Consider the following 27727-nt stretch of genomic DNA (forward strand, 5'->3'; position numbering starts at 1 on the left):
TCACTCATACGTAGGATATTTAAAAGTGTTTTAAGTATAGTAAATATGAGAATAATATTATAATATAAAAGTTTAAATTATCCCAACGTAGAGTATAGAATCAATGATTTCTAGTATGTATTTTAATTGAAATAGTTTCTCACAACTTAGTGTTTAAGAGTCATGTAGGATATTCTTTTTATTATTATTTTAGCATAAATGAGAGTTATTTATAAGTTTTCAAAAGAATTCAATTGTTTTTAGTTATTGAAATGTCATTACTAAAATAGACGATTGATTCAGATTGATCAGGTCAATTAGTCGATCAATTCTTGTAGATTTCTAAATGTTCATCCTTGATGAATAAGTGATCAACCGATTCCCATAAATTTTAAGATTCGACATATTTCTATTTAGAGAATTCTTAGTCCGATATCAATCTTATTAATGCATGTAAAATAAAATATTTAAGTTCATTTTAGTTGTACTATTAAAATAAGATATAAGGATTTATATAAGCACTAAAATGAACATTTAATTCTAAGCTTTCACTTTCTTTGCATCCTGGACATCTTCATTAATTTCTTCATAAAATCTTTTATGGTTGTTAATGTGATATTCATATAAACCTCTTTAAAACTTATTCTCAATCAAGCATGTTATTAATCTAATTTTTCATTTTATTGTTATCATCAAAATATATAAAAGATATAAATATATGACCTAAAGGTTAGTAAAATTAGGTGAAATGTTTATATTAACTCATATCACTTCGTAATAATAAGAAGTTGAGCATTGTATTATGTTAATGTATATAACGTTGTTTTAAAACTTGATATAACAAGTTGATCCGTAATTCAAAGTTCAAATCGAGTCAAATTTTAATAAATTAGTCGGAGAATTGACCTAACATGATTTAGTTAAAACCTAAATTGATCTATAAGATGCCAATCTAAAAAAAAACTAGTCAAAACAAGATCACTTTTTTTTCTTTTATTTTTTTTCTAAATAATACTATTTTCACTTTTTTTATATAAATAATTGATTGGTTAATTATCTGTTTGTTTTTGTGGTTCAATCTTCTGTTAAAATATTTTTAGTTGCATGAAAATTTTTAAAATTGATGTTTTTTAGATTTTTTTTAATGATTTTAATTTATTAATATTAAAAAATAAAAATAAAAAATACAATGCATTGTCGACTTAGTTTGTACAAAGAAGAAAGAGATCCACGAGAAGAAGACTTGTGCTGAATTTATTTGGAAGACGAAGATGGGACAAATTGGCTAGTTTTTGTTTTGTCATTGGACATTGTCACTAATTCATGTGTGAAGATCATAGTTATTTAACCCAAATCGGTCTGAATTTGTTAAAAGACCGGCCAATACAACAACTCGCCAAAACCCGGTCGATCCATGACCCAGGTGAACTCGAACGAGACTCGGTGGTTTTTTTTTCCTTTTCAAACGTGGTTTCTATCCTTTGACTTCCCTTTTTATTTCAGCATCTTCTCTACAATGAGCTACTGTTAACAACAATATAGAGGAAGGGAGAGTGAGAGGCGCTATTGTTGGAGGCTGGTTGAAGGAGAGAGAGTTGGGTCTCGATTTTGTAGAGATGGGAGAAGCTGAAAACGACATTTGTGGGGATGGTCTCCTGTGTCAGTGGGTGGTGGCTCTAGCTTGGCCAAGAGACGGAGGCGACTAGGAAAAAAGGAGGAGGAGCTCTCTAGTTTTGGCCAAAAAGCAAGGGGGCACTTCAAAATGAATTCTTTGCTTAATATTCCCACAACTTTGTAATTTACCTTCTTTTTCCAGTAAAACATGTTTCCATATTTCCTAGCTAAATAGCTCCAGAAGCTATGGGAAAGGCCCCACATTGCAATTTAATATATTTCCTAGTCAACCAAAAATTCTGAAGGAAAGGCACACAAAAAGCCCTGAACTTTTTCCTATTTCTAAAAAAAAACAATAACAAGCTACCGCTCCCCTTGGCTTTAGATTTTCTCTCCCAAAACCAGCCAAAGCTTCCCTTTTTGCTTGGCCAAAGCAGTTGTCACAGAGGGCCAACCACAACTTCTCTCAACACTCTCTTAGCGTTACTTGATTTTAAATATAGGGGAAAAATGCTTTTATTGAAGTTGTTGTCAATAACTTTTAAAAGAAAGAAAAATGAGTGAATTTCCAAGTTGACCCATAAAATCCAGGACTTGGCCTCTTAACCGGGTTAACTCCCAAGCCGGGTTTAATAACTATGGTGCATATATCTAATTTAAGAAATAAAAATATGGAAATTAAGATGGACCGAGAAGCCCACGTCAGTTAAGAAATTGGTCTGGGCTGGGTTGGGTTGCTGGACTTAGGACTTGAGTTATATGATGATGGGTCAAAATTAAATAGAGGGAATCCAATCAAATCCAAACATTGGACTACTGGAGTCCTCAGAATATTATTGCGTTAGCATATTTGCTAGGGTTTAAAAAAAAGCAGTCAGAGGAAGAAGTTAAGGAGGAGGTGGAGATGGAGATGATGACCCCAGAGGAGTTAGAGCGTAAAAAGAAGAAAGAAGAAAAAGCTAAGGAGAAGGAGCTCAAGAAACTTAAAGCTGCCGAGAAAGCTGCCAAATTCAAACAACAACAGCAACAAAGTGATTCTTCTTCTGCTTCCAAAAAGAAGAAGAATTCGTCTAGGCGAGATGCCTCTGCCGCCGATGACAATCCTCTTGATTATGAAGATCCACCCACCCCTTTTGGTCAAAAGAAGTTGCTTTCCTCTCAAATGGCTAAACAGTACAATCCCACTGTTGTTGAGAAATCGTAATATCTTTCCCTTTTCTTATCATTTTTGTGCTCCTTGATGATTTCTCAAAGGTAATTGCTTTCTTTCTTTCTTTCTTCCTTCCTTTCAATCAACACGAAAAACAAAGATGGTATGCCTGGTGGGAAAAGTCTGGATATTTTGTAGCTGATGCTAACAGCTCCAAACCCCCTTTCGCTATTGTAAGCTAACCTTTCTTTTTTCATCATCATCATCATCATCGTTACAGTTTTATTGGTTTGTAGACTATTTTATAATGAACTTTGATTTCTTTTCTCTGCAGGTGCTTCCCCCGCCAAATGTCACTGGAGCTCTTCATATTGGCCATGCCCTTACTGCTGCCATTGAGGTCTGCTACCACCTTTCTTCTGTCTTTTGTTTCCATTTTTTTTTACTGTACTTCTTGTTAACAACTCTGCTTCTTGTTGTATACAGGATACTATCATTCGTTTCAAGAGGATGTCAGGGTTTAACGCCTTGTGGGTCCCCGGTGTGGACCATGCTGGGATAGCCACGCAGGTTATTCTCTCTCTATTTCCTTTCCTTGTTTGTTTATTTTATATGTGTGCTCATTGTTGATATGCTTGTATGATCGACAAAAATGTGACCTTCCTTGTTCGAATGAAGATTAACCTTCCAAATTATGTGAGCTGAGAAGCATGCTTTTGTGTATGGTAATCTGCAGGTAGTGGTAGAGAAGAAGCTAATGCGTGATCACCACTTAACCAGACATGATCTGGGTCGTGAAAAATTTGTATCTGAAGTAAGTTTGACTCGCTCTCATTCATGATTTCCTTGTCCTTTATCAAGCTTTCCATGCCCATTTAATTAATGTCTTTTGACATTCTGATATGCAGGTTTGGAAGTGGAAGGATGAATATGGTGGTACCATATTAAAGCAGCTACGCCGGTTGGGTGCATCTCTCGATTGGTCTCGTGAGGTAAAGGAGTATTATTTCAGTATTTCATTTCAATGTAAGAAATTAATGTTACTTTGCTAAATCAATTTGTACCCTGGATAAAGTTATTACCAGCATTTCTTTTCCGAAGTTAACTTTCCTCCCTCCCATTCCCTTTTCAGTGTTTTACCATGGATGATAAAAGATCAAGGGCTGTGACAGAGGAATTTAATCGCCTGTACAAGGAAGGTCTCATCTATAGGTATGATTGCCAGGGTGAAACTTTGACTGTGAATAAAACAACTTGATGTCAGCAAATGGAGGCTGCTATCTAAATGAACAATTGACTGGACTTCACCATAGCTTAACTATTTAATATTTATTTTGATAATTTCAGCTAAATAAGGGTTCATTGTCCAGCTGCATACTACATTGAAAAAATTCATGCTATTTATCTTTTCTTCTGCTCAATGGTTTGAGGTTTTCTCTCATGCAGGGATATTCGGCTAATAAATTGGGACTGCACCTTACGAACAGCTATATCTGATGTCGAAGTAAGCTATTTTTGTTTATTGAAGTGTGGGTATATTTTTTTGCGTGATGTTCTAATCATATCTAGAAATTGCCTTTCTGTTGTAGGTAGATTATGTTGATATCAAAGAAAGGAAGTTGCAAACTGTTCCTGGAAACAAGGAACCAGTGGAATTTGGTGTTTTGACCTCATTTGCTTATCCTCTGGAGGGAGATCTGGGTGAAATAGTGGTTGCCACAACTCGGCTGGAAACTATGCTGGGTGATACGGCTGTTGCTATACATCCTGATGACCCAAGGTACAGCCATCTGCATGGAAAATTCGCAATTCACCCATTTAATGGAAGAAAACTTCCAATAATTTGTGATGCTATTCTTGTTGATCCTAATTTCGGGACTGGAGCTGTTAAGGTAAGACTGCATCCTGGAACTTAGAATGTCAAATTTGATTTTTTTAAAATCTCTCTGTGGTATAATAATTTATGATGGTTTGCAGATCACTCCTGCACACGATCCAAATGATTTTGAGGTTGGGAAGCGTCATGATTTGGAATTTATTAATATCTTCACTGATGATGGGAGGATCAATAGTCTTGGCTCAGAGTTTGCAGGGATGCCACGGTTTGAGGCTCGTGAGGCAGTGAAGGAAGCATTACAGAAAAAAGTATGATTGCTGTGTTATATAACTGTTTCTGTTCAATTTGATCTCGTACAGTTTTAAAATTTAATGGATGTCAAGTAGAATGACTTTGTCAAATTAATAACCTCTCTCTCTCCCAAAACAATTTTTCATAAATAGATATGCAATCTGTTTATTTTGCTTTGCATCCCTTCAGACACAGCTCAAGGGAAATACTTACCACGTACATGCACCTATCTTTTCCCTGTCATTATGCTAATTCCTTGTTTTGCCTATTTATGGCAGTAAAGGTTGATTCGGTGAACATATTTCTTGATTGTAGGGATTGTATAGAGGTGCTAAAAACAATGAGATGCGACTTGGTTTCTCTTCAAGAAGCAATGATGTTGTAGAACCAATGATTAAGCCCCAATGGTTTGTTAACTGCCAAAGTATGGCAAAGCAGGCTCTCGAAGTGGCAATGGATGGAGAAATTCCAAGGCTTGAATTTATTCCAAAACAATATTTGGCTGAATGGAAAAGGTTCTCTTTTGTCTTCTTTTTGCTCCTTATAAGTTTGTTAAGAACAGAGTATGAATCTCAGGAGATTAAAAATAGGGGAAAGAAAAGCTGGATATGAGCATAGGATCCTTAAGCTTTGCTTCTGATATCATCTTTTATTGGTGTTTGTTCAGGACTAGTCCTCTCTATTCCTTATTCACATGTTATCTTACAACTTGCATTGTGATTGCTTTAATGTCATGATGCCTCTAGCTAATATTTTATACCACATTTTGCATTTTAACTTTGTAGCTCAGTCCATAGCCTTGTTATGTTTATATATCTATATGGCTGTGACAGATGGCTTGAGAATATACGTGACTGGTGCATCTCAAGGCAACTTTGGTGGGGCCACCGTATTCCTGCATGGTATGTTACACTTGATGATGATGAAATGAAGGAAATTGGTTCCTACCATGACCACTGGGTTGTGGCTAGAAATGAGGAGGATGCTCTTGCAGAGGCTAGTCAGAAGTTTTCTGGGAAGAAGTTTCAGATGATCCAGGATCCAGATGTGCTGGACACTTGGTTCTCCTCTGGTTTATTTCCATTATCAGTGTTGGGGTGGCCAGATGATACTGATGATTTAAGAGCGTTTTATCCGACTTCAGTTCTTGAAACTGGGCATGACATTTTATTCTTTTGGGTTGCTCGGATGGTGATGTTAGGAATTAAACTGGGAGGTGATGTACCTTTTAGGAAGGTCAGTAAATAAGAAATCTAAAATTTCATTTGAGTTTGTAATGGTTGTTATTCTTCTGCCAGATCGCTTTACTTCTGAGGTATATATTGATTATTTGTTTTCCATGCAGGTTTACCTGCATCCTATGATTCGGGATGCACATGGCCGTAAGATGTCGAAGTCTTTGGGAAATGTTGTTGACCCACTTGAAGTAATAAATGGGGTAAGCCTCGAAGGCCTGCACAAGAGGCTTGAGGAAGGCAACTTGGATCCAAAAGAGCTGGATGTGGCAAAAGCAGGACAGAAGCTAGATTTCCCTAATGGTATAGCTGAATGCGGTGCAGATGCTCTTCGATTTGCTCTCGTCTCCTATACCGCTCAGGTTCATGCTTCGCATATTGATATGTTTGTGATTTAGCTCCTATTATTTGAATAGTTGTTATTGTCACCTCCATATCTTTGCTGATCTGGTTTCATCATTTTCTATTTCCAGTCGGACAAAATAAATTTGGACATTCTAAGAGTTGTTGGATATCGTCAGTGGTGTAACAAACTGTGGAATGCTGTTCGATTTGCAATGAGCAAACTCGACACTGATTACACTCCTCCACTGACATTACCGCTGGAGGCAATGCCTTCAAGCTGCAAGTGGATACTTTCTGTACTTAACAAGGCTATATTCAAAACTGTGTCAGCTATGAACTCTTATGAATTTTCAGATGCAGCCAGTACTGTGTATTCATGGTGGCAATATCAGTTTTGTGATGTTTTTATTGAAGCAATCAAACCTTACTTTTCTGGTGATGGGCCATCATTTGCTGCCGAGAGGAGTTCTGCACAAGATACTCTTTGGGTATGCCTGGACAATGGACTGCGATTGCTTCACCCCTTGATGCCGTTTGTTACTGAAGAGTTGTGGCAACGCCTTCCTCCAGCCAGGGGCCACACAAGAAAAGAGTCAATTATGATATCCGAATACCCTAAAGTTGAAGATGTGAGTTCTAGTTGTACTTTACTGGTGCTCACATTGATGATAAATGTGGGACCAACACCATACTTTTAATGTTAATTCAGTTTTCTCTGATGATTTGCCCTCTTTTCCACTCTATAGGCCTGGAAAAATGAAGAGGTAGAATATGAAATGGATCTTGTTGAGTCTACTGTTAAATGTCTAAGGTCCTTGAGGGCTAAGGTGCTTGGGAAGCAAAAAAATGAAAGGTGATCATTCAAAATAATTTCTACTGTGCATGCAAGTTTAGTTTATTGTTCCCCTTTGTGTTTAAGACTAGTTTAATTGTGTGTATAGGTTGATTTGCTTTCAATAGTGTTGTTCCTCTGTTTGTTCGGGATTTCTCTAATATGAAAATAAGACTTTTGTTTGGTAGTGTCTTAGTAAGTTTTTTCTACTTTATTTGAAAATGTCAGTCTTTGTTCTATAATAATTTGTTTTATTCCCAGGCTACCAGCTTTTGCTTTTTGCCTGAATGAAGATATCTCGAAGGTCATTACAAGCTACCAATTGGAGATTTTAACCCTTGCAACTTTATCAACTATGAAGGTACACCATCACTTTCGCTTTATGTTAGTCTCCTGATTTTTACGTTATTGTTTATAGAGTTGTGATTCTTCAATCCCCTGCCCTTTTTGGCTCAAGATAGGAGCAGTCCTTCCACACATGTTATCACTTTTGGAACTTCAGCATATAGCTAGCGAGTTTTTAAGTTGCTAACGAGGAGTTTGAAATTACTGTTAGGCTCTTTGCCACAACCTTTATGCAAGCCAAGAAGTACCTATGTGAAGACTCGTTTTTTGGTGTTGTACTATAGTTCTTGATGGAAATTATTGTATTATATTTCTATTATCTTTGGCTTTACAAGAGTTAAGAAGTAAAGATTTTATACAAGTGAGAAGCAATGAAGAATTCAGATTACTTAATAAAGGTGCTAAGAATTCCAACCCATTTTTATGTTCCACTGTTACCTTAATTAAATTAATAGATGTAATTAATTTGGATTAATTGCTGATGTAAGAATGTTGGAAGCCACCCTAATTCTTGCACCATATCAAGTTGCAAAAACAAAGTGAGGAAGCAGAAAAAAAGGCTAGTCTAGTTTTCATTTTGTATTCCTACCAACTGTGCTGCATGGTTTGAAGTTTAATATGGCACTCTCATGAAACTTACCAACCTACAACTCTAAAAATGTCCTGTGTAACAGTATCATTTCATTGCTGATGAGCATGCCTGAAGCTCTGCTTGCAAAGTTGGTTGCTTCATTCAAATATTCATCATTTTTGAAACAAAATATACTGCAGGTTCTATTGAGTGAGAAAGATGCCCCTCCAGCTGGATGTGCATTTGAGAATGTTAATGAGAATCTTGCAGTCTATCTCCAGGCTGAAGGAAAAGTTGATGCAGAAGCAGAGCTTGAGAAGATGAGAAGCAAAATGGACGAGATACAAAAGTAAGTCTTGTCTTTTCAACAAAAAACTATGTTTCTATTTAGAAATGCACACAGATATACTTCCATATACGCACGCAGGACAGCCTGTCATTGATGTCTCTATGTGTATTTCTACTTGGTGCTTCTAGATGCACTTATGATTTGGCACTATGTGCTGTATAAGTCTGTTGTAATAAACCTTCAGGAATGTTCATCACTGTAAAGTTTGAAGTAAATAGGAAGTGGAGCTTACACAATAATTAACAAGTCGGAAAAAACAATGCTGGCATGGATTTCTACAAATACTTAATCTATTACTCTTTTAGGAACACTTTTAGGAAACCCAAATATGAAAAGATTTGACATTTTTATAGTGCAGGAATTTAGCCGACCCTGACTACTTTGGCATTTGAGGCTTGGTTGTGCTGCTTTTGATTGGTCATGGTTGATTTTTGTAGTTTCACTTAAACCTTCTTAGATGTAGATGGGAAAAAAGATTGTGTTGAGAGACTACTGTCTTTTGTCATTTGATAGAATCTTCATGGCCATTCCCTTTATTTGAAATTTTCAACAGACAACAAGAGAAATTGGAGAAGATGATCAACGTATCTGGCTATAAAGAAAAGGTGCCCTCCCATATTCAGGACGAGAATGCTGAAAAGCTGACCAAACTATTTCAAGAAATGGAATTCTTCAAGAAAGAGAGTGAACGGCTGGAAGCCGAGAAGAGCACTAAACTGTAAATTAGGGTCTTCAAAATTCATTTCTTTCCTCTCCAAAGGGTGATTAAAATATGATGGTCCTGCATGAGTCGGAAAAACCAATTCAATAGGAGTGGATGTGAGTGATTCACTGAGCAGAGCATTTTTTTTGTCTTGGGTTCAACTGGGCCGCAGGACTTTGATTTCCTGAGTTTGTTTTATTTATGTATGCGTCAAGCAATATCGACTTTATCCACCAAATAAGTTTCAACTCTTGATGACCAGCATTATTCTTCCTTTTTTATGCCTTTTTCTTAAAAAAAGTTCTGTTGAGTTTTTAGCCTACGAGTCCAACATGGAAGAAATATAAATATCAGAATTGTGATGAGAAGTAAATGCAGAGTGCACCAATGTTTGAGCAGTGTAAGAGAGCAAATTCTGTTGACTTCAAATTTCATTATCTATTTCTCTTCCCAGTCTCCTCGTTTTATTTTTCCTTTTCTATTTCTGTACAGCTGATCAAACAAGTATCTCCTCTGCTGCTATTGCATCTCGAAACAGACTGTGATGAAGTATTTCAAGGCAAATTTGATGGTGTGAATTTGAGGAAGTATCTAATAGATTGCAAGTATTTACTCTCTAAATTGTTTTCCTTCATATCTTAGGAAAAACTCTTTTGAAGGTGCACGTGTGTTGTATCAGTAGAGCCTCAAGAAAGTACAAATAACACAGGTTAAGGTGTCAAGAAATTCCCACCAACAATAATATAATGTCAAAGGAATCACACGGAAACTACGGGCAATTCTCAAAATATAATCACTACAATATCAGCACATAGACAAAGGTTAGAAGATAATCACATTCAATATACATGCATGCTAGCTAGATATCAGATTTCCGTGTATTCAAAAGAGCTTTTGTAGACCCTGCAACAACATTGAAGAGTTCGTAGAGCAGCTGCTGCAAGAACACTGAGCTCGATATCTCTCGGAGTCAGCTGTGATGCCAGATGATGCGTAGGAGAACTTGCACATACTCATGGGAGGAGCATAGTACATTGGAACGGGCAATTTTGAAGGAAGCGCAGGCAATGGAGCTTCAAAATTAAGAGCATTTATCACTTGCCTTATAGATGGACGAATGGTGTAATCTGGATGGCAGCACCATAATCCCACAATCGTCAAACACTCCATCTGCCGCTCATCGAAATCTGCACACAACATCTTGTCAACAGCATCGAGAAGTTGCCCTTCGCCGTAGAGGTTCCATACCCGCTCCACGAGCCTTACTTTACTTGGTTCTTGCCTGGTTTCTACTGGCCTTCTTCCACATGTGATTTCAAGGGCGACAACACCAAAGCTATAGACATCTGATTCTCTGCTAGCCTTGCCTGTCGTTACACATTCGGAAGCTAAATAGCCCATGGTGCCGGCCTAAACAGTTGTTTGTGATCCCAACTCATGGTCTCCAAGCCTTGCCAGACCAAAATCACCAAGCTTGGCATTGAAATTCAAATCTAACATAACGTTGCTAGACTTGATATCTCTATACACTACACATTGTTCCCATTCTTCGTGAAGGTACAATAGGGCAGAAGCTAAGCCAAGGGCTATTTTGTACCTTAGGTTCCAGACTAACATGACTTGTCCTCCAAAGAGATGCGAGTCAAGGCTTCCATTGAGCATGAACTCGTAGACTAGAAGAAGCTCACCCCTTTCATGGCACCAACCAATGAGTTGAACCAAATTTCTGTGCCTCAAACGACTGATGATCTTTACTTCTGACACGTACTTCTTTTTACCTTGCTTCAATCCTCTTGACACCCTCTTAACTGCAACTTCTGTGTTGGTATGTTCGTTCAACAATCCCTTGTAAACACCTCCAAATCCTCCTTCTCCGAGCTTTCCCCCTCCGCAAAGTTGGTGGTTGGCCGAATTAATTCACGGTAAGTGAACCTCTTAGGCCCGGTCCCCTTCGCAAACTCATCGTCCATGGAGACATCGATGGCCTCATTGTCCTTATCACACCATGTCCTATTTTTTCTCCAGCAGAGAACAAAACATAACACACCTATCACAAAAGTAGTCAGAACTCCAATACCCACAGCTAAACCAACAACTAATCCTGTTTTCTTCTTATCACTAAAGTCCAAGCTTGATTCAAACGTCCAAGATAAAATGTTATGTATTTCAACCCAATCACCTGTGGAAGCAGAGAAACCTATCCTGACCCATTCAGGCAAAAACTCCCTAAGATCAATAATATAATGAAGGCTAGAGTTCCCACCGAACTCAGGGTTTTCAGCATAAGTTAGAAAGACGCTCAAGTTTTTGGTAGTGGAGTTGTAACTTACCCATGCATTTGCCTTTGATCCAGTTTTAATGCTGCTTTTCCAGTTGACACTAGCCACGGACACAATGGAGTTCACATCAATGCCTGCATGATCATCACTAGGATCCCATTCAATATCTTTTTTGCTATCAAACTCAACAGCAACAATTTGATTTTCTTTGGAGGCACTTGAAGCAGTACGAGGACTCAATAATGCAAGGAGCCCACCACTTGAATCCTGTGGGATCGGAGAGTCTAGTGGTGCAATGAAAAAAGACATCCCATCGCATCGCCATAGCATCCCGAGTCTACTGCTTTCATGACGAAGGTGAAATGGGCGGTGAAGTCTGTAAGCCTTCGTGTCTTGGCATCCCAGAGACTGAAACTGGTGAAGTTGAAGGAAAGTGAGTTTGCATGTAGGAACAAGGTGGAGATTGCAAATCTTAAGTGTTTTTTAATATGATTGTGAATGCTTAATCAATGAGAAGGAAATCATAGCAGACCACCCACACACACACAGAGACAGCAACACTAAAATATCGATAATTTTGTTTCTGGGAAAAATCTCAAGCCGCACAGCATATTATGAGGTTTTGATCGTAATCATTAATACTCCGTGCAGATAATCCAGTATTTAACTCCATATCATACAAATCATTAATTTTCATCTCAACATCATTTCCTCCTATCATCGCTATTAAAAAATATTTTACATATAAGAAAATATTTTAATTATGAAATAATTTTTATTTGTATATTTTACTGAGAATAAACAAAACCTAAATATATATTATTTTATACTTTACAAAAATCTTCAACCAGTATATATATTTTTGGAAGTGTGGTTGTGGTTATTTTTTAAAGTGTTTTTCATTCAAAAAAATATATCAATAATATTTTTTTATTTTTAAAAAATAAATTTTAAAATCACCACATTAAAATAACTTAAAAACATCAAAAACATATTTAATTTCTCTTCACGGTTTTTTTGATCCTAATGTCATTCATAAAGTTTTAATCAACTATCATTAGGTTACACAAAAAGAGAAAAAGCTTTACTGAACATTTGAAATCTGATTAAATATCTCTTGGATTTTTAATTTGTTTAAATAAAATATTATAGTCCAATTAAACAATCTAAATGTACATCATTTATATTTAAAATATAAAAATAAAAGTAATATTTTTTAATATTGTCCACAAACAAAGAAAAAACATAAAAAAATTCATGCAAAACTACACCCAAACTTTTTTACGCATTTATTGATATATTCTCTAAAAGTATAGATTTTTAAGCATAATGAGACTACATTTTAGTCAGTGGCCATGGTCCACCATGCATCACCTTTTATGAAAATCAGTTGTTTTCTTTCTCCATCAATGGCTATTTTAGTCACTATATCACCGACATTCACCAATTTCTCCATTAATAATAGTGCAAGGCAGTACAATCAATAATGTACACCAACGTTATTATCAATTATGAAACTCTTTACATTCTAGCATAATTAAAATTTATAAATATCTCGAGTTATCAGATAAATACAAATATTAATTTTAATGAAATAATACTTATACAAACAGGAAAAAAGTTTTTTCAATCCTCGCAACAATATATTTAATGAAATTATGCTTATATTTAATGAAGTGATAAGTATTTGATCAATCAAAAAAATAGATAGAATAATTATTATTTTTTTATTTATTTATGAGCTCCATAATAGTTTATAGTTTTTAGTTTGATATATATTTTATCATTTTTTTATGATTTTTGTATTTATTTTTTTAAATGCAAATGATGTATGTGATATCATTTAGACCTTTTAATTAGAATTAAAAAAAAAACATATATATCACCATAATATTTGTAAAAAATCATGATGAGGAAAACGATGCTATCACAAGGAAATCCACGTTGCATGCATGCACCATGAAATCATTATAATTGTGCTCCACTTATCCAATCATTGAAGAATATTTTCTTCAATTTGTCAATTTTTTCAACGAAAACTATATGTTTGAGTGATCAATGCAAAAAAAATAAATAAATTAAGAAGTAGCCCCAATGATGGCATTCATCCCAGTTACATCATCATAATAATTAACTTGTTATTTGTGAACTGAAATTTATTATATATGTAATCATACACCACCATATTTGTCAAAGATTGATGCATATTTTAATTATATATTACATACAAAATGATCATGCAAAGGTTTATTATAGCAGTAGAATATCGAAGTTATCCATGATGGATCGATGGGAAGGCACTGGCTCAACGCCCTCCTGCTTCGAGGCTTGTATTTGTAATCGAACAAGGCTGGCTAGAAGCTATTAGTTGCAGAGGCACATGAAACACAGCAACAGGCATCTTCGGAGGCAGATCTGGTGTTGCAGCCTCAAGATTTAAAACATGAATTGCCTGTCGAATTGATGGCCTCAGATTGTGATCGGGGTGGGCACACCATAATCCAACAATCATCAAACGCTCTGCTTGTTTCTCATCGTCAAAATCCTTTATGTCAAGTCTCTTGTCAACAGCCAACCTAAGATTTCCACATCCATGTAGATCCCAAATCCACTCAACCAAGCTCATTTCAGGATTCTGACCGACGGGATCATTTGCCTTTCTTCCACTGGCAATCTCCAAGGCCACCACTCCAAAGCTGTACACATCAGACTCTTTACTAGCCCTTCTTGTGCTTATGTATTCTGGAGCCATGTAACCGAAAGTTCCAGCTAGCCCTGTTGTTGTGGGACCAGATTCATCATGGTCCATGAGCCTAGCCAACCCAAAGTCACCAAGCTTGACATTAAAACTAGAATTCAGCATTATGTTACTTGATTTGACATCTCGATGCACAACGCACCGCTCCCACTCTTCATGAAGATAAAGCAATCCCGAGGCCAGGCCGAGAGATATCTTGTATCTCACGGACCAACTTAGAGGACTCATCTTCTTCTTGCCAAAGAGATGAGAATCGAGGCTGCCATTTGACATGAACTCGTACACCACCATGAACTCATCTTTATCGTGGCACCAGCCTATGAGTTGCACCAGATTCCGGTGTCTCAACTGGCTAATTGTCTTCACCTCGGTGATGTACTCCTTCTTACCTTGTCTAGAACTTCTTGAAATCTTCTTCACTGCAATTTCCATGTCCATATCATTTAAGTACCCCCTATAAACAGCACCAAACCCCCCTTCGCCTAGCTTCCTCTGGTCTGAGAAGTTGTTTGTAGCTGAAACTAGATCATCATAAGAGAACCTTCTCGGCCCTGCTCCTCTTTCAAGGTCCTCATTAATCGACGTCATTTTCTCTGCTGCTCTTTTTCTTGTCATCATTTGTTTCCTCCTCCACAAAATCACAAATGCTGTAGTCGCCCCAGCTATCAGAACAAGTACCGAAACAATGACAGGAATTATGATCCTGCTCTTCTTTGAATTCTTGTTACCTTTCATCTCCTTAACGTTCAAGCTTGAATTGAACTCCCAAGATAGAAGTCTTTGTTGTTCTACATAAGAGCCTGTAGCCGCTGAGAAGCCAACAGTGACCCACTCAGGCAAAAACTTACTGAGATCGATTATGTAAAACAGACTAGAATTCTCCCGAGGATCTGAGGTTGTTTGGTAATTCCAAAACACACTCAAATTTCGATCAGTAGAATTATAGGTAATCCATGCCTCGGCAGTATCTCCACTGTGAAAGCTTGCATTCCAAGGTGTATATACAGCTGAGCTAATAGAGTTGTTGTTGATCCCAACATGCCCAACTTCTGGATCCCATCCATCATTTGAAAAAGAATCAAACTCCACAGAAACAATTTGACTCTGTGGGGATTTCATGGTTGTAGTGTTGAAAAGGCCTAAGAAGCCACCAGCAGAATTGGGTGGGATTTGAAAACCAACAGGAGCAAGGAAGAAAGCAATTCCATGACCATATCTGGGTGAGCCAAGTGTATTAATGGTGAAGGAGAAATGAGATGTGAAATCAGAAAGCTGCCCTGAACTCGAGTCCCAGAGCCGCACCCTCTCAGGATAGGTTGCCCAACCGACACGATTTATATAATCAACAAGGTTGAATTCAATATGTCCACCAAAAGGCACTGCATCGCCTTGATAATACATGTTGGTGTCGTTAAACTGAGATGTTTGAAAATAAACTGAATTGGCAGAGGGAAGAAGGAGAAGCGGAAGAAGGAAGGAGAGGTAGAAATGATGAGGCATTCTTGTTAGGTTGTAGAAAGAGGTGGGCACATCACGATAGAGAAAGGGAAAGAACAAGCGGTAGGAACAGCTACGAACTGTTTATGAAAATGGCTGCCAAAACAAAATTATACGATGCAATATGGTCCAAGCTAGCTACCTAGGCCGAAGTCTTTTATTGAGAAATAATAATAATTCTAGACGAAGGGATATGTCTAAAAATTCTAAAGTTTCTTTTCTTTTCTTTTAGATTTCTAGATAAATAATTTTATTTTTTTTAGGACAAGCAACCGAATCCTCCACGACTTAGAAAAATTATGCACTCCAAATCAAATACGTGAAAATAAAATTCTATTTTTTTCCCCCTTTGTTTCTTTCTTGAAAAAGACAACGTGAAAATGGATGTTTCGATGCAGCACCCATTAGTGTCCATGAATTCAACTATTAATATAAGCCGTGCTTTTTTTTTTTGGTCCACTTTGATCATCAAACTCTTAGTTTTTTCAATTTCATCCTCCAAAATGCTAATATCATGGTTTCTTTTGTATGCATTTCTTTCAGTTTCGATTATCTCTCATTTTCTGAGTTTCCAAAGATATTACAGATTAAAGCGGTTCTTATTTTGCAAAATCAAGATTTAATTAGGGTTGAAAAAAGAAATTAAAAGAAATAGATCTAGATTTGACAAAAAAACAAAAACACATGCCCCATTTATATTTTGATGTGGGAAACTTTAGTTCAATATCTAAGGTTTCAAATCCTCTATCGTTTGGTCCCTACTTTTTTGAAGATTTATATTTTGATACCAAGTTGCATTTTGTTTTTCAATTTTGAGTCTTTGAATATTAAGAGAACACGTATAATTAAGAGGGAATATTATAATATACTTTCTACCCATCTCCCTCGAGTAAACATTATGCAATTGGCCTTTGGTAATTTCCTCTTACAGTGTATAAACAAGATTTATGATCGAATATGATTATTGATTGGTATTATATTAATTTAAAAAAAAAATATGAAAAGATATTCAAATATTATTAACTTATTTATTTTAGCAGCAAGAAAAATTATAATCATGAATTTAAAATTCTAATACATACAAATTATATTACGAGAAGCCTTTAATCTAGATGGAAAATATGAACAAGATTCATAGGTCAAGCAAATATTGGCAAACTCCATTTCATTTCAATTATACACTTTCCACACGCTTCCTCCGGTAAACGTTGAGCAGTTGACCTAAAAATTTTTTATCATCTCTCATGAAAACAAGATTTATGGTGGCACATTGCGAGCTAAATTAAAATAAATAAATAAATATGAAAAAAATATTCCAGCATTATTAATATTATTAATATGTTTCTTTTAGTAACAAGAAAATTTTTAATCGTGAACTAAAAATTTTATGTATATATTTAGTAAAATTAATTAAGGATTATATGTGTTAATAAGTATTAAAAATAGATTATATATCATCAAATACTAAAAGGAGGTTTCAATTATATTACGAGAAGCCCTTAAACTAGCTGGGAAACATGAACTAGATTCATAGGTCAAGCAAATGGTAAACTCCATGTCATTTCAATTATACACTTTCCACACGCTTCCCTCGAGTAAACGTTGAGAAATTGACCTCAAAACTTTTTAGAAATATTTTTTTTTTAATCATGAACTAAATATTTAATAAAATTAATTAAGAATTATAGGTGTTAATAAATTTTAAAAATAAATTTTAATGTTAACTAAAAACTAAATCATGAAGTTTAAAAATAAACACAAATAAAGATATCTGATTCCGTATTACAAGAACCACAAACGTTGTATTGTTTTTATGTTTTTAATACACTTGTATTAAAATTATTAAAATATTTTTTTTTAATTAAGACTTACTTTTGGAATAATAATAGAATGTTATCTAAAAAAACAAATATTATGGTAAACAAATTTTCAAAAATAATTTAGTGCATTAATGAGACAAATGAGTTTTAGTTAGAAGGATATTTTTTTTATCTTTGTTTTAAATTGTTTAGATTATTTGGGCATGTCTTCTTAATGCTCTTGATTTTTATTAACTAAGAATAAAATGTTAGATTTTTTTTTAAATAAAAAATATTAATAAAAAGAAAGAAAGACTTTCACTAGCAAATTATTTTGTTTAAATGAGATTGAAATTATTATTACCTAATACTCTAAAATAAATGACATTTATTATAGTGTTTTACTGTTTAAATGATCATGACCAGTGAAGCACCTTAATATAGTTTTTTAATCATTTGATAACAAATTCATGCATTGACTTAGTCAATAGGTGCATGTGGAGGCCAGAGATTTGTGGGTTCAGACACATTTATTTTCTCAAATGTAATAGATGACTTGTTTGCTTTTCATTTTTTTTCTTTGTTTTTCTTTACACTCCAGAGTTTTTTTTTTTCTCATATTCATTTACTTTTAAGTTTTGATATGATTTTTAAATAATAATAATAATAATAATAATAATAATAATAATAATAATAATAAATTATTCAAGAAAAATAGATTAAAATCGGTTTCTTATTATTAAGATATTTAAAAAATATATTTTGAACATGTTTTATCACATTTGTGATTTCTTTAGCTTTTGATTACACAAAATGTAGACATTGTATTTTAATATTTTGTGTTAATTTAATTTAACACTCATAAAATATTTTTTCTAAACATAAATAATGTTTTTAGTTAAAGACATTGTTATGGTAAAGATAGACAAGAGATATATTATTAGAAAATTTTTTCTTGTCTTAAAATAAAACTTCAAAATAATTTTTTTTTTTAGATTTAATGATAATACTAAAACATTTATTGAGACTAATATATTTTTTATATATTTAAAAAATTAGAGTACCCATAAGATATAGAGGACATATAAACTATTCTATTGACAAATAAATATTAGTGCAACAAGGTTACGGTGGTTGATTTACCATTGTTGGACTCACAAGAAAGTGGAAATATCTTATAAATTGAATTCTAAATAATATTTTTTAATTTTAAATTATTTTTGTGTAATTTTTTTTTTTGAATTGTTTCGATGAGCTGATGTCCAAAGTAATTTTTAAACAATGAAAAAAAATATTATTTTAATAAATTTTTGAGTAAAAAACACTTTAAAAAATAATCACTACTATACTATCAAACATTTTTTTTTATTACTATAATATATTTTGTAAAATTTTAATCAATTATCATTATCCACCTTCAGGCTATACAAATTAAGGAAAAAAAAAGCCTTTTCAATCTCTAAACTTTTAAAATCTTATTAAATATCTCTTAAAATAATTTATTGAAATAAAATCTTATACTCCAATTCAATTAAAAAAAAAGATCGAAATAATAGTGGAATTCGATCCTTAATATTATTTTTTTAGTAAAAATAACTTTCTTAATAACGAAAAGACTTTCTCACAAAGAATTTGTAGATATCTATCCTTTTCAATTCCATATCTACTTCATTAAAAGGAATTGATTCATACATATAAGTGATATATTTGATTTATATAAGATTTCAATCATTGACTCTTTCATTATATTATATTATTCCCAACAAATATCACCTTTTTTTAATCTTTAAATTTTTTTTTTTTCATGTTCATTCGATGAAAAAAAATCATTCCGATTCATTCTAGAGTTATATATCTCATTCAAGATTACATGCGATGAAGTTTTATTTTAAGAGTATAAAATAGAATATTTGTCTATGATAGATGTTTATATATATATATATATATATATATATATATATATATATATATATATATATATATAAACGCACACTGGAAACAGGAATTTTAGAAACAAGAATTTAGGGGGTTGGTTGTAGTTTTGGACTAGAGTTCGGCTAAGGCTCCGTTTATTTGCAGTAAAGTGAATTCCTGGAAAGTGAATTCCGGAAAAGTATTTTTCGATATTTGGCAGTGTTATGGAAAATGAACTGGAAAACATTTTCCAGTGTTTGGTTGTGTTATGGAAAATGAACTGGAAAATAATTTATTAATGAATTAATTTTTTTTTTCAAGTTTATCTAATATATAAAATATTTAATCACTTACAATAAAAAAAATGAAATCTAAAAAGTATTTATAATGATGAATTTTTTTTATTATATCCTATATTCATACATAGCTTATTAAAATAATGAGGAACAAATCTTACAAATTAAAAAGTTGAATGAGAATGAAATTAAAAAAATATATATAATTTCATAAATTATCTCAAATAAAATAAATAATAATCAAAATAATAGAGATCAAATCTAAAAATTTTTAAAAAAAATGAAAGATGAAGAAATTAAAATAATAATAATCAACATTTCATAAATTATTTCAAATAAAATAAGTAACAATAAAAAAATGAGGACCAAATTTGATAGATAAAAAATTTCAATAAAAATATGACAAGGAAAAAGCAAATAGCAATTATAAAAATAAGGACCAAAGTTAATATAAAAATAAAATTTTAAAAGATGAAATTGAAAAATAAATATTCAAAACAAAATATATATACCAATTAAAAGTTTGAGGATTAAATTTAATATAATCAACAAATAATGACATTTCTAAATTTTTCACAACTTCCGGAAAGTGTTTTCCTCCCAAATTTTTCAGGAAAACACTTTCCTGAAAATCAAGCCAAATTTTCCTTTTACTGGAAAGTGTTTTCCATTGACCAACTTTCCTACAGGCAAACAAACACAAGAAAGTTTGAAAAGTGATTTCCCAGAAACCACTTTCCGGAAAACAAACACAGCTAAAGGGAAAACACTTTCCTGAAAACCTAGTCAAATTTTTTTTTTACTGAAATTGACTGGAAAGTGTTTTCCGTTGACCGGAAAGTGTTTTCCATTGACCAACTTTCCTAATGACAAACAAACATAGGAAAGTTTGGAAAATGGTTTTCCGGAAACTACTTTCCGGGAAACAAACATGGCCTAAGTTGTTTAAACAACATGTCGGTTTGGATATTAGGCCTCCAAGTTTTTAATTTTTATTTTATTTTTGTAAGGTTATATTTAGTAAAATCATCTTTTCTTTTCCTAAAAACTATCAAAATGGACTTAAAAGTGTGTTTATCAAACACCCTTTTAGACCAAAAAATTCTTAACAAAATATTATCCAAACAAACAGGCCTCAAGTACTTGACTTGAAACAAAAAAAAACATGTTGACACAAAAATACTAGTTCAACCATGAACCGAACAAAAAACCAAGGTTTGATCCAAGAACTAAACCAAAACAAAGGTTTAAACTAAAATAAAATTAAAGTTGAAAATTAACATAAATCATAAAAAATTTCATAGAAAAACAAATCAAACACTCAAATCATGAAGAATATGAAAATCATTCATCAAGAATCTAACAAACACAAATTTCAATCCAAACAAGTTTTCGTGCAATCAAGAGCAAGGTTTTATTCAAAATCATACAAGGATTCATAATCTAGCATCCATTAATTTTGGTTATCAAAGAATCAACATGGTTTTTTCAAAATGAGTTTCGGTTCAAAACCAAAACTTTAAGACTAAAACCACCAGAAACTTGTTATTGATGCAAATAAATCCTAGATTATCTACTAGTCAAGTTGCCTGAATGGTTTAGTGCAAATAATTGGATCAAAGTTGGTCTAAATCATAAGGCTATGATAATATTCTTTCCAAAAACATGAAGAAACTGTACCCAGCAACCCAGAAATTCCCACCCTACTGTTAGACCCAAAACTAGCCTTTTAGAATTCTGAAACATGTTGCTTTTGGTCCTTATAAACCACATTACCAATAATACTAAGCATGGTTAAATCTAAAGAACTAAAAAATAACATAAAATCATCAATAGAATGTATTGAGTTTCAAATTTCAAAACGACCAAAGCTAAATAGCAAACATATTCATGTTATTTAGATTCAAAACTTGATATTTTTAACATTAATATGTCAAAACATACTTGTATGGATCATGAACTTGCACTAAAAAATATCAAATTGATTAACATGCTTCCAAAATCTTTAAACCACAAACAAAATCGACCTATTTTTTCTTTTATTACAAAACATATTCAAACACCAATTAAAATACCACAAAAACATGATCACATGCTATTGGGCTAAAAACATAGAATCAAACAAGCATCAAAATCAAGAATCATGTCTTTAGTGGAAGTCTCTCTAACACATTATTGACCAAAACTAAAACAAATTATCATAACGAAAGCTTAAGCAATCTAAAACATGTTTAAAACAATAACAAAAACAATCAAACTCTACCAAAAAACATGAGATTATTCTAGCACCAAAATCAAACCAAAAAAATGCTAGATAAGCTCAAACAATATCAAAAGAAGTTTAAACATTAAGAAAGCATGAATAGACAAGTCACATGGACTTCACCCTTAAACTTTTACATTATTATACCTTCTCAAAGCTTGCTAACTATGAATTGTTATTTTCCTTCTCTTTTCTTTCCTTCTTTCCCTTTCGCTATCTTTTCCTTCCAAAGCTTATTAGACATTTTATGTTAGGCTCTTGAACCTTCACATTAAGATCTTGTCACAGTGTGTTTCTCCATGTTTTTACTCTCTCTCCTTTTTCTTTATTTTCCAGGGGGTATTTATAGAGCCTTGCTAGGGTTCTTGATGAATTCAAATATAAATTGACCAAAGCTTAACTCTCTTATTAAAGCTTAACAGTTAGAACCTCTATCGTTCAATGGGTTTGGGATCGTGATTTAGTAACAAATTTGTCTAAGTGGTTTTCTTTTGCTTGGAGACAAAAGCATGCTCCCTCACCTTTTGATTTTTTATGAAAGATTTATGACCTTTGAAAAGAACCCTTTGGAAATTCTTAAGTGTGAACATACAAAAAACTAATTAATTTTGCACACATGGGTATTTTAATCAAGGCTGGTTGAGGTGACCAAATTTGAGGCTTCGCTGGAGTAACTCCAATGTAAACATCATTGGAGACTACTTGAACTTGGTAGAGGAGAAGCATATCTTTCGATTGAATCCATTATTGCTCAATTTAGAGGTTTATAGCTCTATATTTATTCGTTTGAAGCTGCCAACTCAGTCAGTCAAGAATCTAAAAATACAATGATGACTTATTAGGGATAAAATATTATTGAGTTCATTAACAAAAAATGGGATGTAAATGTTTAATAAGAGTAGTTGATCTTTGTAGAGAGGATGTTTCTCGGTTGAATGATGGTGATTACAGCATTAAAGGTGATTGAAGACACCACATTCATTCACTTGAAGGTACCTACTCGATTAGTCAAAACTGCCAAAGAAGAAGCTAAATAGTGGCTAAACGATGCGTCGTCTAGGTTAAACCCTAAAAGTTAGGGTTTTTAATTTGGGATTAAATAAATTTCACTTTAGTCCTTGTTTTTTCAATTGCTTTTAATTATACCCGTAATTGCCTCTCAAACTTTTAATTTTATGTAATTTTACCCCTACCAAAATCAATCATCAACCCCAAAGTTCAGTTCTATTTTCATCTTGATTCTTGGTTCTCGATTTATGCACTAACACCTTTAATTAACAATCAAACTTTTATTTTTTTTTAATTTGACCCTTGATTTGGTTAATTTATCACCTACAATAACGTGTTTTTTTAGTTTGGTCTTTGGTTTTGAGTTTCTTCAAAGAAGTCTTTAATTATCCATCAAATTTTAATATTCTTACAATTAAATCCTTGATTCATCTAATTAAACATCCCAAAAACTAATTAAGTCCTTAGACTTTAATCTATTCCAATTAACATCTAAATTGACTTTAAAAACTGATTTTCCTTGCAATGAATAACTATATAGAATAAAAGGTCACACAGGAACACAAAACAACACGACACAACACATGACCATCATAATATACACTCTTTTATGTTTTTATTCTCATTGTTATATATTATTTTTCTCTTATAATATATTAACTTAAGCTTTCGATCTCTTATCATATCTTGATAGAAAAATTGTTTTTGCAGGGTACAACATGAAACGATTAAATATAGACACCTCATCCTAGAATAGCAGTGAAAAGCACAAGTTCAATCTGAATTTCTTACTACTTCGTCACAATATAATTTAATTACACTACATATGAAATGAACAAAGGCTTAGCGTAGCAGTAGAATATCGAAATTATGCATTGATGGATCGATGAGTAGGTACAAGCCAGGATAGAAATAGTACTCAACGCCCTGCATCAAGGCTAGTATTCGTTATGGAAGAAGGCTCACTAGAAGTAAGTGATGGTAGAGGCACATGAAACACAGCAACAGGCATCTTCGGAGGCAGATCTGGTATTGCAGCCTCAAGATTTAAAACATGAATTGCCTGTCGAATTGATGGCCTCAGATTGTGATCGGGGTGGGCACACCATAATCCAACAATCATCAAACGCTCTGCTTGTTTCTCATCGTCAAAATCCTTAATGTCAAGTCTCTTGTCAACAGCCAACCTAAGATTTCCACATCCATATAGATCCCAAATCCACTCAACCAAGCTCATTTCAGGATTCTGACCGACGGGATCATTTGCCTTTCTTCCGCTAGCAATCTCCAAGGCCACCACTCCAAAGCTGTACACATCAGACTCTTTACTAGCCCTTCTTGTGCTTATGTATTCTGGAGCCATGTAACCGAAAGTTCCTGCTAGCCCTGTTGTTGTGGGACCAGATTCATCATGGTCCATGAGCCTAGCCAACCCAAAGTCACCAAGCTTGACATTAAAACTAGAATCCAGCATTATGTTACTTGATTTGACATCTCGATGCACAACGCACCGCTCCCACTCTTCATGAAGATAAAGCAATGCCGAGGCCAGGCCGAGAGATATCTTGTATCTCACGGCCCAACTTAGAGGACTCATCTTCTTCTTGCCGAAGAGATGAGAATCGAGGCTGCCATTTGACATGAACTCGTACACCACCATAAACTCACCTTTATCGTGGCACCAGCCTATGAGTTGCACCAGATTCCGGTGTCTCAACTGGCTAATTGTCTTCACCTCGGTGATGTACTCCTTCTTACCTTGTCTAGAACTTCTTGAAATCTTCTTCACTGCAATTTCCATGTCCATATCATTTAAGTACCCCCTATAAACAGCACCAAACCCCCCTTCGCCTAGCTTCCTCTGGTCTGAGAAGTTGTTTGTAGCTGAAACTAGATCATCATAAGAGAACCTTCTCGGCCCTGCTCCTCTTTCAAGGACTTCATTAATCGACGTCATTTTCTCTGCTGCTCTTTTTCTTGTCATCATTTGTTTCCTTCTCCTCAAAATCACAAATGCTGTAGTCGCCCCAGCTATCAGAACAAGTACCGAAACAATGATACCAATTATAATCTTGCTCTTCTTTGAATTCTTACCTTTCGTTTCCTTAACGTTCAAGCTTGAATTGAACTCCCAAGATAAAAGTCTATGTCGTTCTAGATTCTGACCTGTAGCTGCTGAGAAGCCAACAGTGACCCACTCAGGCAAAAACTTACTGAGATCGATTATGTAAAACAGACTAGAATTGTCACGAGGATCTGAGGTTGTTTGGTAATTCCAAAACACACTCAAATTTCTATCAGTCGAATTATAGGTAATCCATGCCTCGGCAGTATCTCCACTGTGAAGGCTTGCATTCCAAGGTGTATATACAGCTGACATAATAGAGTTGTTGTTGATCCCCACATGCTCAACTTTTGGATCCCATCCATCCTTTGGATAAGAGTCAAACTCCACCGAAACAATTTGATTCTGAGAGGATTTCATGGTAGTAGTGTTAAATAGGCCTAAAAAGCCACCAGCAGAATTGGGTGGGATTTGAAAACCAACAGGAGCGAGGAAGAAAGCAATTCCATGACCATAATTGGGTGCTTCAAGGGTATCAATGGAGAAGGAGAAATGAGATGTGAAATCAGAAAGTTTTCCTGAACTCGAGTCCCAGAGCCGCACCCTTTCCGGATAGGTTGCCCATCCAACACGATTTATATAGTTCATAAGGTTGAATTCAATATGTCCACCGGAAGCCACTGCATCACCTTGATAATACATGTTGGTCTCGTTAAATTGAGATATTTGAAAATAAACTGAATTAGTAGAGGGAAGAATAAGAAGCGGGAGAAGCAAGGAGATGTAGAACCAGGTGAGCATGATGATAGGGAAAGGGAAGGAAGATGAAGTGGTAGCAGCTGGGGAAATGTATGGAAATGGCAGCCTGAGCAAAACTAATATAATCAATGCAATACGGTCTCCAACTCCAAGCTAGCTAGCTAGCTATTATCCTGATGAGCACAAAGTAACCTTGGCTCTCAAGTTACACATATATTTTATATCCAAATCCCGAAGCTTCGAAGGAAGGAAGTAGTCCGCAAGGGTGTTGCCAAGCGGAACAGCCGGGTCAACTTGAAATAGATAAGAGTAAAATATAGTAAATAAAGACTTAATGATGAATAATGATCTTAAACAGAAAGATTAAGATATCGAGCAATCCAAAAGGTACCGACTAACATGTTATAAAAAAATTTGTATACAGTTTAAAATATTAATTTTTTTTTTAAAATGCATGGTTTATGCACAACTTAAGACATTGTGCTTGATTAACTTGATGTTTAAATGTTTGGATTAATGAATTGACTATGAACATATTTAAATCATTAAATACCTTCTTCAACATTATTATTAAATTTTGTATAAGTTTTTAAACTTGAAAAATTTATACCCAACTCTTTAATTGATATTTAGTCAGTCTAATAAAAAAAAATATCAAGATTAATTTACCATTAACCTCGTATTAAAAGATAAAATTCAATAAAAATCTCACTCAATGATAAAATTAAAAAAAAAACATATAAAAAATTAACAAAAATCTCAATTAGACTCTTTGATTAATATTTAGTTCATTTATTAAATTTATGATCCCAGTTATAAAGCCCACTTAATTGATTTAATTTTAATATAGAAACAAAACTTTACTTTTAAATGATAGATTTAAAGGGGGGGGCATGCTAAGCTAAACTTGACCAGAAAAATAAGGTATGGGCTTGAAGAGGACCTGCATGCCTAGCCCTTTTTTTTTTTTTTTTTTTTTTCTTTGTATAAGCAGCAGATGAGCTGTAGTTTATCATTCCCTTAAAAAAAACACAAAAAAAAGACTAACAAACACAAATGACGTAAATGCTGTTGGGGACTTAACCCATAATCTCATACACACCGTACATCCTTTAATTAATTAAGCTATCGCACGATTTTGATCTAAAATGCTTAAAATAATATTAATTCATTTTATTAAACAATAAAATCAAATCTTGTTGTTTTTTTTTTATTAATAAGAGTGTTCAGTTAATTTGCGTTCACCTCGACTAATTTTATAAATACTACAATTAACGACTATGTAAATCTCAGTAGTTATTATATTAGTAACCATAAAATTTGAACCTAAAATTATAAAAGAAATAAATTTCTTGATTTCAAACTCTTATTATTAAGTCACTTGCTAGATAGTTAAATCTTAATATTTTAGTTGTGATTATAATATAAGTATTCTCTACAAATTTGCAAAATTAAGGACCCAAATAAAATATAATCAATGATTGCACCAACAACTATACCAACCAATGAAAAATATTGGATTCAATTAATTAAATGACATAAAAAGTTTGTGTTTTCTAGATGAACTACCGCATTTACAAAGTTTTATTTATTTATTTATTTTCTGAGGAATCAAATGCGTAGTTAACGCCATTGATTAGGAAGTGTACGGCTGAAATTATAGTTTATGAATTGGTTGACTCACGATCTCCGAGTGATGAATGCAGGACGGCATGAAAATGAAGTGGGATTACAATACCTTGAAATAGACACCTTTTATTTATTTATTTTTTATATTCATTTTCTTTCCTGGAAAAGAAAATAAAGGAAAATGTATGTGTGTGTATTGAAAAAAAAAA

The 27727-nt window shown here is 33.7% G+C and overlaps 3 protein-coding genes and 1 pseudogene across 3 annotated transcripts; 1 reads left to right on the plus strand and 3 right to left on the minus strand.

Moving 5' to 3' along the window:
* The first annotated feature begins 2405 nt into the window (after positions 1-2405).
* LOC118050519 (valine--tRNA ligase, mitochondrial 1) lies at positions 2406-9512 on the plus strand. Its single transcript, XM_035060888.2, has 18 exons — positions 2406-2793; positions 2904-2976; positions 3078-3143; positions 3230-3313; positions 3480-3557; positions 3652-3735; positions 3876-3955; positions 4190-4247; positions 4333-4635; positions 4721-4888; positions 5187-5386; positions 5705-6107; positions 6217-6468; positions 6580-7080; positions 7198-7304; positions 7545-7644; positions 8400-8548; positions 9102-9512. Exons 1-18 carry the CDS (start codon positions 2498-2500, stop codon positions 9268-9270), a joined length of 3171 nt encoding a protein of 1056 aa, XP_034916779.1. The 5' UTR covers positions 2406-2497; the 3' UTR covers positions 9271-9512.
* A 621-nt stretch (positions 9513-10133) lies between these two features.
* Positions 10134-12251, minus strand: LOC118050520 (L-type lectin-domain containing receptor kinase IX.1-like; annotated as a pseudogene).
* Positions 12252-13716: 1465 nt separating this feature from the next.
* LOC118050518 (L-type lectin-domain containing receptor kinase IX.1) lies at positions 13717-15895 on the minus strand. Its single transcript, XM_035060887.2, has one exon. The coding sequence runs from the start codon at positions 15786-15788 to the stop codon at positions 13836-13838; it is 1953 nt and encodes a 650-aa protein (XP_034916778.1). The 5' UTR covers positions 15789-15895; the 3' UTR covers positions 13717-13835.
* An 8021-nt stretch (positions 15896-23916) lies between these two features.
* Positions 23917-26078, minus strand: LOC118050517 (L-type lectin-domain containing receptor kinase IX.1). Its single transcript, XM_035060886.2, has 2 exons — positions 25160-26078; positions 23917-25081 (listed from the first exon to the last, which is right to left on the minus strand). Exons 1-2 carry the CDS (start codon positions 25929-25931, stop codon positions 23985-23987), a joined length of 1869 nt encoding a protein of 622 aa, XP_034916777.1. The 5' UTR covers positions 25932-26078; the 3' UTR covers positions 23917-23984.
* Between the last annotated feature and the right edge of the window lie 1649 nt (positions 26079-27727).

Source organism: Populus alba, chromosome 7 (assembly GCF_005239225.2).
Source record: "Populus alba chromosome 7, ASM523922v2, whole genome shotgun sequence".
Taxonomy (NCBI): Eukaryota; Viridiplantae; Streptophyta; class Magnoliopsida; order Malpighiales; family Salicaceae; genus Populus; species Populus alba.